Genomic DNA, 11,357 nt, shown 5'->3' on the forward strand with positions numbered 1-11,357 from the left:
TCTATCTTCGGTTAACCTCCCTGCTTTTCTCATCTCTCTTATCTCTCTCTCTCTCTCTTATCCCTGGACAGCTAGGAGTAATGTGCATTTTTAATGATGTAAGCCTAGCACTCCAGAGAGCCCGAAAGGGAACTGCGTTTTGACTTAGGGGACACTTTTCTAAATTTTCTGTCCTCGCTTCCCTTTTACAGATGCATGTTGAGCGTTCTCGGTTTACTCTTGCTGTCAGCAACAATCTTGGAATTATGGCTGCTATTTCTTCACCGAGGATCCAAGAAGGACCTGGAGAAACGTGAGCTCAATGCTCACAATTCCACTTACTTTCTTTTCGTATCTGGCGATGTTTACATTGAAGTTTTGATGACTTGCTATTGGCTCTTTCATAATTAGGTAATGCAAATGAACGTTACTGAATTTTATTCTGATTTAACTTCTGGTGCGCCTATTTTTTTTCACCTTGTCTTTTCTTTTCAGCTTCTTTTACCTCTCCCGTAGTAAATATTCCAAGTGATGCTCTAGCAATTCTTTTCATTTTGTGATAGTCGCTCAGCTTATGTGCAATGTTGATTCAATGTTCTCAATTTATTTGTTTCCACAACTGAATAAATAATAAAATCTTCTCATGTTTTGTAATGGTTACTCAACTGTTTCGATAACGTTGATTCATAATTTTTGGTTTCCTTGATGTCACAGTTTAATTCGAAGTCTATAGCTCTAATACATAAGTGTAAGAGAAAGGTCACCTGAAACTGGACAGGTTTTGTAACATTTCACTGGTTCGCCTTGAAATATAAACAGCAGTCATTGCTGTATTTGTCATCTGTTGCACCTTGACAAAATGGTTTCCTTCAGTAGCGACAATAGTCTTTCCAAAAAGTGCACCTCGTAGTAAAAAACTGGAGGACGCTTAAGCATCGCCTTTAATAGTAAAACGCGATAGCGTTTTGGGGACCCGTTCGCATCGCAACGCGCGGCTGTAGGTCTGGTAGAAATGCTGGAAAAGGGGTTTGTGTTTGAGTTTCCTCGTAGCTGAATTAGGTTTTCTCGTACATTCAAATTACAATCCACGCCGATTGATAAACAATCCGACGCCGAATCCGAGGCCGAGTGGTAAAGTCATACTTTACCATTTTCCTGACGGATTTCACTGTGAGACAGACAGACAGACAGACAGACAGACAGACAGACAAGAAACTTTATTTTGTCCGAAGGCACTACTTTGTTGTAGTCGCGGGCCGCACCTGCACCGGGGGCGGAAGACCGTGATCTTCAGCCCTTTCGCAGGCCCTTTGGACAGCCCGAAGCTGGACTTGAAGGTCGTCGCTCTTGACGGCTTCTTCCCAGTCTTCTTGCCTGTTGAAAGGCGAGTGGTGCAATGCTGAACATTGCCACAGCATGTGATTAAAGGTGGATCTTTCCTCGCCGCAGTCGGGGCAGCGGGGATCCACATCCGGAGCGTAGTGGCTCAGCCTGCATCAAGAGCCTGGATCACTGTGAGAAATTCAATTTTTGTTCACCAAAACCTTGCACCACGTGGAGGGCCTGCGCGGTCGGAGTTGTTGGGGATGATCTTCTCCGCCACCCGCATCGCACGCCGACGCCGGTTGGCGACGCCGGATTGTCTGCGACACGGGGCCCTTAACGCTATCGCGTTAAAAACAGATCACTTGAAAAGGTCAAGCTGCAAGGAAGCATGCCGCTATCGTGCAAGGCCGTCGAAAGCGAATTAGTAAACAGTATAGACCTGAACATTAAGGCAGCAATGACTGTTTCCTGTTACCTTCAATGTCACGTGACGTTACATAATGTGCGTTAGCGAAATTATTAGGCTTTCCGATATATTCAGCTAATTGACGTGACTATAGTCTGATTAGTCACATAAGGTTGCAGGGCGTATGGGGGGATTTCAGGTGGTTTTCATTTTACTGCGACAGCAGTTCAAAGCTCCGAACAGGGTTTGCTATGTCCGTCTCGTTACGCCGTTGTCGTAATCGTCAGGCCACGTTCTCATCCTCACCTTTACCGTCGTCTTATGGCGAATGAAAACAAAACTTTGCTCACCACCACAGGATCGAACTCAGGCTCCGGCGGCAACGTGCAGCTAACAGCCGGGCGCGCTAACTACTACGCCACTGCCCTGAATTTTTTTTAATCACCTGCTTATTTTCAGCCAACTGCACCACCGCACGGATTTGACGCTCGGAAATTTGTGTGCGCTCTTTTGTGCACCACGCAGGCACTGAGAGTGGTGGCCTCTCTGCACGTATTTCGGGGAACACATGAGGTAATACAAGTAGCAAACGGAGACGACGTTGTGTGCATCGCAAAGAAATTGATAATTACTTGTTTAGCGCAAAAACAACGGACACGTGAAAGACGACAGGACAAGGCACTCTCGAAAGAAATTGCTCTCGAGAAGATTGCGGTGACCAATGTGAGAGCCTGCTGCTTTCGCGTGTTTATAGCCGAAAGAATCGCCGATATACGTCGATTTTTTTTTATGAAATAGCACGCTTAAACAAATCTTAAATGAAACAAAGCAAAACGTATGCTGTATTAAACGTGAGTTACGTTATTCTCCCGAAAAAAAAAGGGTTCGTAATCATGAAAAACCTTCCGTTTCGCCTCCGCGACCTCGCGCTGGTCGCATAAAAACGCGCCAATACTTTTTTTCTTATCGAGGTCCTTCGAGCATCGTTTCCAGGAGTTTGAGTAAAGCTCACCTTCGACTACTGGCCTTCGTGCGGCTGGGACAAAGTGGGCTTATGTGTATATATATATTTTTTATTCGAAAGGTTGCTATGAGGCAAAATACTCAAGAGGACGTTACACGTATCCGAACAAGCTTGTTTTATGGATGAAGTTCAGCAAGGACCGGATATACAGTCAAGTTTTGCTTAGGAAGCGGGCAGGAAATGGCGCCATCCCCGGCGCGTGATGACCTTGATGGTCGTTTTCAGGAACTTTCTTATACTCGATGACGCCCTGTAATGAATCATGTACCGTGCACGGCGAACTTGTAATTAGCAAATAGCTTCTAATAGAAACCAGGTCAGCCTAAGCTCGCATACATTGCGATTAGTACCCCTGTGCTGCTACTGTGAGCTTGTTTAAGTTCTGAGCGTTTCCAGAGTGGAAACACATCTGATCATTTGAGTTTAGCGTTAGGGAATCTCACACTACTCGATAGTTTATTCTCGTTATTTGAGTATAGCGCAGCGTCTTGTTCGCGTAGCCTTGGTAGTGAAGTTCCCCTTTTCTACTACGAATCAGCGCTTCTATGCATAATGGTCCACCGACTATATATCCTTCGGTGGAACATGTGCTCTCAAGTTACGTTTGTTCCTTCGTAGCACTCGCTTCTTGATCATTCCGAATGCTGTTGCTGCATGCTTCTTGTATAATTATTATGCATAAATAAATCCCTGCCAGTATACTTTTACGACAGGAACCCTTTCGGCATTCAGCCTTGTGATCTTACTCTGTATGTCTCCAAGAAAATGTTTGCGTATAGCTCATGAGCGAGAAGAATACGGGGATCCGTGGGGCTCAATGTTTGGTTAGTCCACTAATAGGCCAGAAGTTGGCCAGTAATAGGCAGTTGTAATATGCGAGTAATCCCATCTGTTTTCTGTAACCTTGTTTACCGAAATTAATAAAGGTTCTACAGGGAAGCCGCATGATTCCTTTACAAAATGTATACGAAAAAAAATGTGTTTCAATAAAAATGTCATGTTATGTAATGTTATGTTATGCCATGCTATGTCAGGTTATGTTATGTCATATTATGAACGCAATTGGAAGGTGTTTAGCTTATCTGTATTGTCAGGTGAAACTGGTCAGACCGCACTTAGAAAACGAATGCAGGTGACACGGTAACCACGAGCGTTGGCCATAGTGATGTAAGCGCTGTCATTGGCTAATGGGCAAAGCGCGTACTTACGCACTGATCATGCGTCGTGCAGCTCTCTGCCTGCAGCTGCTGCTGTCCTTCTCGGCCGTCAGCAACACGAGCACCCTGCTGGATCTCTCCAGCAAGGAAACGGACGCTCATCGGCTGCGCTGCTTGCACGGAATCCGGGTCATCTCGTACCTCTGGGTCACGTTGTGCCACAACTATGCCATCATGGACCCTCACGTCATGTGTGAGTGTACACATGCCATGCACCAAGCGGTGTCATTTCTTCGCTTCTTTGTTTCCCTCGCGTCCGCAAACAATGACGCTTGCGATTCCAGCGACACTTGCCAAGCCGCTTTGCGCCCTGTGCGTCCTGTGAACGCATAGCTGTTTTTGATATGCTCTGACGTGCGTCATTGCATGATTCTAAGGCTGGGCTTACACATAATTTTCGGGGGGCGCGAGAGTTTTGCGGGCAGCTCTATATAAACCAGAATGATAGTTTCTGTTTGTTGCAGTCCGGGGAATGAAAGCGCTAGACATCATGGATGGATTTGGTTTCACGGTCGTCATTAACGGAATGCTCTCCGTCGAGACATTCTTTATCATGAGGTGAGAAAGCGGTGGAACAAATTGTGTTGTGTGTGACACTTAGCACCAAGTGCAGTACTTGTGCTTATACGTGTTTACGCTGCGTGTTAAATTGCTCTGCCTTCTTTCCTATTTGTATCAATGTAGAGGAGAGAAAAAAAAAGTGATTTCAAATGACACTTCGTTTATTCCATCTATGCGGAAATGTTGCTATTTGTAATATCGCTAATTCATCTCTAGTTTCATGAGTATCGATCGCCAAACGTATCTCTAAGTTTTCGCTATATAAAGTTCTCCATCTATGTATGGCGAGATAAGTTTTCCACGCATGTAAACCTGCAAACGCAACAACAACAAAACATTTGTTGAGCGCAAGACAGACTGAGTGCGAAAGTGTCCTATAGGTTTTCGGATGCCGTAAAATTTACACTTTTTCTAACTTTTTTCAGTGGCTTCTTGGTTGCTTTTGGCATCTTGAGCGAAGTCAAAAGGAAGAAGTCCATTTGGTTTCTCCTTCCGGTGACAGCAGTGATGCGATACATTAGGTAGGTAAGCTCTTCGAACGAATTATGTCTTCTAAGCATGTGGTTGGCAACGTTGCGTCCATACTGTAGTGTTAGTTGGTTAGTAGTAGATTTTTATGGTGCAAGCGGGTTGAAAAATTGTAGTGTTTAATGTCCCCGAAACTCCGCAGTGGGTTATGGGGGACGCCGTAGTGGAGGGCTCCAGATTAATTTTGACCGCCTCGGGTTCTTTAACGTGCACCCAATGTGCAGTACACGGACGTGATTGCGTTTCACCCCCATCGGAATGCGGCCGCCGCAGCCGGGATTCGATCCCGCGCCCTCGGGCTTAGTAGCGCGATGCCTTAGCCTCTATAAGCCACCACGGTGGGTTAATGTCAAATACAATGACTCTTAATTGCTGCACAGTCATGCAAAACGTGCCAGCGTCAAATTAGTGAATCGCAGAAGAAAAAGAAAAGCAAGCTCGACGGGAAAAATTACCCTCCGAAAAAAGCTAATGAAATTTCGCCAGAATCTGTATACTCAAGGGAAAAAAAAAAAAAAACGCCAATTTTTCTTTCGGTGAAACTAAACACCTACAGAAGTACGCCCAAATTTCGGGTAAATAAAAATCGAAAACGCTGAATCCTGGTATGTAAAATGATAGCAAAAAGTGGTGTTCTCGTGTGAAATCTTGAACAATATGGTAATAAATGAAAAACAAGCGAAGAACAAACTGTAGTGAATAATTCTTTTTTAATGCAAACTCGTGACCTGCAAATGTTCTCACAACTTTCGGGGACGCTTATGTGTACCAAGCCTCGAGAGCCAAAGGCGAATTCCACGCTGAGTAGAGCGCTTTCGAGTACAGGCTCACGGTGCCTGGCGCGTTCCTGGTGGGCGTGTTCTTCCTCTACCCTCTGCTGGTGTCGGGGCCCCTGGTGGACGACGTGGTTCAGTACCTCGTCAACGACGTCTGCCGCCGCAACTGGTGGCACGTGCTGGTGCACGTGTCCAACCTGCGCAACCCTCTCGACGTGGTACGTGTTACCCGCCTGCACTCTCCAGCACAAGTTTAGCTTCGGCACACGGGACAACTGCCAGTGTACTCAAAAGGGGAAAGATATACTCTTGTGCCCTGTGTACCTTGCATAAAGAGACACTTCGTGAAACTTAGAATGTTGGACACTTAGAATGTTTAAGTGTTCTTTTTAATCTCCATTCGCTTTTATTTGGTGGACGTGGTTGATTACTAGCGGAGAAAATAAAGAGCGAGCTTTCACTTTTTTCATTTTCGCGCACAAACCGCTGCGTTAGTGTGGGAGTAGGACGTCACGAACTTCAAAAAACTTTATTCTACTCGGACCGTTTATTACCCAGAGAAAATTCCTAAAATTTATTACTCTGGGAATCTGATGTGTTCGCAATGCAATGTGATTTTTCTTTGGTGACAAACAATTAACCATTTCAGAGCAAACGCTGCGCACATCTATGACGTCACAAGGAGCTTTTGTGGAACCTTCGAAGTGGCGTCGCCACCCATTTTCTTTTTTTTTTCTTTCTTTTTTTTTCAAACTTCCACTCACGGTATAAGAGTTCGGACCAGCAGCAGCACGGCCAGCGTCCGGGCGGCTGTGCTTGCACAAATAAAAGGCACTGATGTTTGCACGTACTTCATTTGTTTGCACGCAGTATAGCTTGCCGATTTCCACGTGCCCTTCTTACAATCTAACTTTGCGCTGACGGATTTTTCTTTACCTTGTGTCGCGATATGTTTCCTTTCTTATAGACTCTTATATGTACTTTTATTTCATAACGCAGGCGCGAAATGTGTATCATATCAATATATTGGCAAGCTTTTCACTAATAGCAATAGCCATACACGCTTCGAAGAAGGGAAAAAAAACACATTTGTGGCTGAAAGGGCGCGTAGCTTCTCTGTTTTGATGGCGTTATGCGGTATGTGTGTGCGCGGAGTACTGACGTGTGGGCCCGCCTCTTTTCATTCGCTGACATCGTTGTGTTCAGCAAAACAAGAAAGCTGACTTGTGCGCGCAGGTCTAATATGCTCCGCCATGGGTCATGTCACGCTATTTAATAAGCCGGTTCTCGTCAGATCACGGAAGCCAAGCAGCGTCGTGCTTGAACCACGCTTGGTATAGGGAGCTCGACCAGCTGAGAGCGCCGAGTGCCGGTTGCTCCTCGTCATCCTCGCAAAAGTTGAATGATCCGCCTCGAGCGAGACCGTTACGGCGTCCACGGTAGATGTCTCCTTATTTATTTACGTGTATTTTGCTTCACATCCAGTGGGTTCGAAGAGTGCAAGGTATACTAGTGCGTGAAAAAAAATGAAAAAAAAAATAAGGTTGTGGCATTTTAACATGAGTGAGGGTCTGTACAATGGTTCTAAGCTGGGCGAGTTGGTTTACTTTCAACATGACCAGCAGCGCAGATGACGTTATAGGTGAACTAGCAATTAAGGCAGATGCGCTGTCCTGTTCAGCGCATCTGTCGTCTACTTGTCCCCTCGTCTGCGCTGTTGGCCGTACTGATTCCTATTTCCGTAAGCCGTCCCAGAGATCGTATTATGTAAGGACTCTTATCGCAATCGATTCTTTTCGCGTTATCGCATTGGCTCCGACGCTGCTCTGAACTCCGCGCTTAGAAAGGGCTGACCTCAGTGATGACGGCGTCTTTGCCGCGTCCGAGCCGGTGAGGAAACGTGAAAAGAAGAGATCGCAAAATGTATCCTTACCGAGGTCCCATTCATGTACTACACCCGTGAGCAAAAGTATACGAACCACAGGGTCGCCGAAAAAACTGAATTTATTCGTAATTAACATGCATAAACTTAAATTTACGAGTACACTGGAAAGTTCGCAATGCCAAGTTTGCACTGCAGTCCTCAATTTCAAGTTGCATTCGCAGGCAGTTGAAAAAAATCTGCTTTATCGCGCAATCCCTGGTCCGTATACTTTTGCTCACGGGTGTACCTTGAGTCCTGAACGTTTAGCAGCGAAAGCCAAATTGCAACATTGAAAGTTGGATATAGAAAATATTGCTCGTTTATATTACACGTTTTACTCAATTGCTACGTGCATGCTCGTGGTTTACTTAGTTTATACGCACAATCGCCTTTGCGTACGACATAAAATAATATTTTTTCTTTCCTTTTTATTTATTTCTAGTGCCTACCCACGTTGTGGTACATTGCCTGTGATTACCAGCTTTTCCTGGCAACTCTCCTGTTTGTGTTCCTTTTAGCCAAGTGAGTTCAAGATTCTTCGTTCTCGAGCATTTTTTTTATCGATTACTTGAATCAATCGTTTCTTCTGTTCGTCATTTTACGTTTTTGTGCCGCCTTTCTTGAAGGAACACCAATATAGCTCAGAAGTCCCCTATTTATTTTTAAAAAATTGTTTGATTTAAATATACTGCCTATCCTGTAAGTAATTTTTGCAGGAAGGACACATAATTTAGAGCATGATACAATAGAATCAATAAACAGTAATTAGTACAATCTAGAGTAGTACAAGTTATAGTACAAGTGGGCAAAGGTCTTCTTCTTCCTGGTGTTTTACGTGCCAAAACCAGTTCTGATTATGAAGCACGCCCGTAATGGAGGGCTGCGGATTAATTTTGACCACCTGGGGTTCTTAAACGTGCACTACAACGCAAGCACACGGGCGTTTTTGCATTTCGACTCCATCTAAATGCGGCCGCCGCGGCCGGGATTCGATCCCGCGATCTCGTGCTCAGCAGCGCAACGCCTTAGCTGACTGAGCCACCACGGCGGGTAAGTGGGCAAAAGTACAGCCCTATTTTAACGAATACATGTTAATAGGACAAGATATTTTACGCGACAGTGCTTGGGAGTCAATAAATTGATAAACGCATAATGAAACACTGGAGACCACATCTTTAATGCTGTTATCACACTTCCGATTTGATAAGTACTGGTAGCACGAGTGGACAAAAAAAAAGTAGTAGTATTTCTTTAACACAGTGAACTGATAGATAACAGCGAATAATTATAACTAGCTTATGGGGTTTCACGTGCCAAAACCACGATCTGATTATGAGGCAGGTATTGGGGGACTCCGGTTGGACCCCCCGGAGTTCTTTAACGTGCACCTAAATCTAAGAACACGGGTGTTCTCGCATTTCTCCCCCATCGAAATGCGGCCGCCGTGGCAGGGATTTGATACCGCGACCTCGTGCTTTGCAGCTCAACACCATAGACACTAAGCAACCACGGCGGGTAGCTAATAATCATATTGTGTTTCTAACCGTGTAGAGGGTTTTCAAGTAAAGAAAAACTACTCACCTAAACATTTATTGCTATAGTTAATAAGTTATGCAGATTATTCAATTCCCGTAATTGCGAGTCAAGAAAGGAATGTTTAAGGTGGTCTGAGTTGAAACAATATTCCTTTCTCATTAGTGAGTGTTTACAACGTGTTTGACCTGTGTCTAACGATGATATGTACCTTGACGCTTCTATATTTATTTGATTGTGGATTAACTTCAAAAACAGTTTCTGGCGAGCCGGTAATGGGCAATTTGGCAGGGTGTGCATTTTAGCCTTTATTAATAATTCGGAGGGTGATTCTCTAGGTCTGTACTTATTACAAACGAACCTCATTTCTTTTCTTGGTACGCCTTTAAATCTTTATTGCCTTGTTAGCATAGGGAACCTAAGCGTCATTTGAGTATTCCATGACTATAACAAAAGTCGTATAGGTTAAGAGTTTAGCTTGCCGAGGTGCTTGCCATGGGCTTCTCCTTAAGGAAAACAATCGTTACAATGCAGTTGAAGTTGCGTAGTTCACGTGGGAATCCAATCTGAAATCGTGCAAAATAATACTAAGCTACTTAAGTTCTGTAACTGCGATGCGAGGTGTAGTATTTTGAGTGTATAAAAATTCATACTTGTTTTCTTGATATGCGCACGCAGGACATCAGATTTTGTATAACGTTAAAGGTGATTTCCCAGTTTTTACTCCATTTGGATTTCATTTGTAAGAAGTTGTTAAGGGTCACATTGTCTGGGAGTAATTCATAGGGAACGCTTTTATTTCAAGGCCATGCATAGACAACAGAGCGGGTCTTTCTTGCCTCCGTATAGCAACCGCGTCCCTTAACGATGCTGCCTGGCGCACATTATAATATGCCTTATGGCCGTAGCGCCATAAAGCAGCAAGGTACTAATGACTCAATGGCGTTATTTTTTACATTGTTTTTTTTAGATCACTGTCTGGGACGGCCAGTTAAAGGGAAAACAGCCGTCGCAATTGCTGCTGGGTTTATAACAGCCGTATGACAGTGTGAGCAAGCAACCAGTCCTGCTGCTTTGCCTCTTCACGAGTAACTGCAACACGTGGGGTTTGTTCAAACAGCTAACCCAATAGCATTACCAGAACTCTGTCATTACTGATGATGTGCCCAGCCTAACAAAAATCTAAAAAAAAGGGAAACCTAGCTGGTTTGAATTTTTTTTTTCCAGCAAGTGGGCATTTTTTTCTCGTTCGCGCCAATTGCAGGAAACCCATGGCGGGCGTAATCTGCCTGGTGGCCGTCGCATTGGGTGCCTGCGCCGCTGTGGGCGTCCAGCACTACGTCAACGCTTTCGAGCCCCTGCCTTACACGTACATCAGCGATCTCGAGTGAGTTTCACGGCCTGCTTGTACGGGCGCGCGCAACCCAACCTAATGGGCCTTCGCCCTCAGGTCCCGCACTGTCCTTCGCCGCCTCCTCCTATGTACTCATTATATTCGGTGTTCAGCTCCGCGAGAACAGTGTCCTTGTGTGGTCATACAATAGCAGAAGCCACTCTTACAGTGACCAAATTTGCAACCAAGCCCTGCTGTAACGTTCCTGCGGCACTCCAAAGCTCGGAAGAGTGAGAAGCTGTGATCTATGTCCCTCCCAAGCCCTGCGCCTTTATATGGAGCGCTTGTTCTACAGAGAGGCCTGCACAAGGTCCGACAGCGTGTTCAGTCACGCCGCTCACGCGAGCAATTCCTTCTAAACTTCTTACAAAGACTAAACTGTACAAATGGCCCGCACTCTGACGCGAGTGTACATTGTCACACGCACTCCTAGGAGTAAATTTTCATGAATATGCGGCTGGAATATATATATTAACAGTTATGCTACTTTTATTGAAATAAAAACTACGCAGATCCCACGCACTGGGGGTGTAATTGTTATGGAAAGGATTAGGTGTTACTAGATGCCGCGACGTGTCCGTGTAAGACAAGACATTGTGTGTACGACGCGAGCACGTGTGTAACGACAATGGCAAGGCGACTGCACGACGACGGTGGCATGACGACTGATTTGTTGTAATCTGATTAAGA

At 44.9% G+C, this 11,357-nt stretch overlaps 1 protein-coding gene across 1 annotated transcript; it reads left to right on the top strand.

Annotated features, from left to right (window-relative positions):
* The first annotated feature begins 4,442 nt into the window (after window positions 1–4,442).
* Window positions 4,443–10,680, top strand: LOC119434038 (uncharacterized). The gene is made up of 4 exons (XM_049666213.1): window positions 4,443–4,510; window positions 5,867–6,035; window positions 8,184–8,263; window positions 10,539–10,680. The coding sequence occupies exons 1-4, from the start codon at window positions 4,443–4,445 to the stop codon at window positions 10,663–10,665; spliced, it is 444 nt and encodes a 147-aa protein (XP_049522170.1). The 3' UTR covers window positions 10,666–10,680.
* The last annotated feature ends 677 nt before the right edge of the window (window positions 10,681–11,357 follow it).

Source organism: Dermacentor silvarum, chromosome 1, assembly GCF_013339745.2.
Source record: "Dermacentor silvarum isolate Dsil-2018 chromosome 1, BIME_Dsil_1.4, whole genome shotgun sequence".
Taxonomy (NCBI): domain Eukaryota; kingdom Metazoa; phylum Arthropoda; class Arachnida; order Ixodida; family Ixodidae; genus Dermacentor; species Dermacentor silvarum.

Bases quoted from the DNA above. Each gene is read 5' to 3' on its own strand.
- LOC119434038 (XM_049666213.1), top strand. From the start codon at position 4,443: ATGGATGGATTTGGTTTCACGGTCGTCATTAACGGAATGCTCTCCGTC. The intron at 4,511-5,866 runs GTGAGAAAGCGG...TTTCGAGTACAG, and splicing joins GAGACATTCTTTATCATGAG to GCTCACGGTGCCTGGCGCGT. The intron at 6,036-8,183 runs GTACGTGTTACC...ATTTATTTCTAG, and splicing joins TGCGCAACCCTCTCGACGTG to TGCCTACCCACGTTGTGGTA.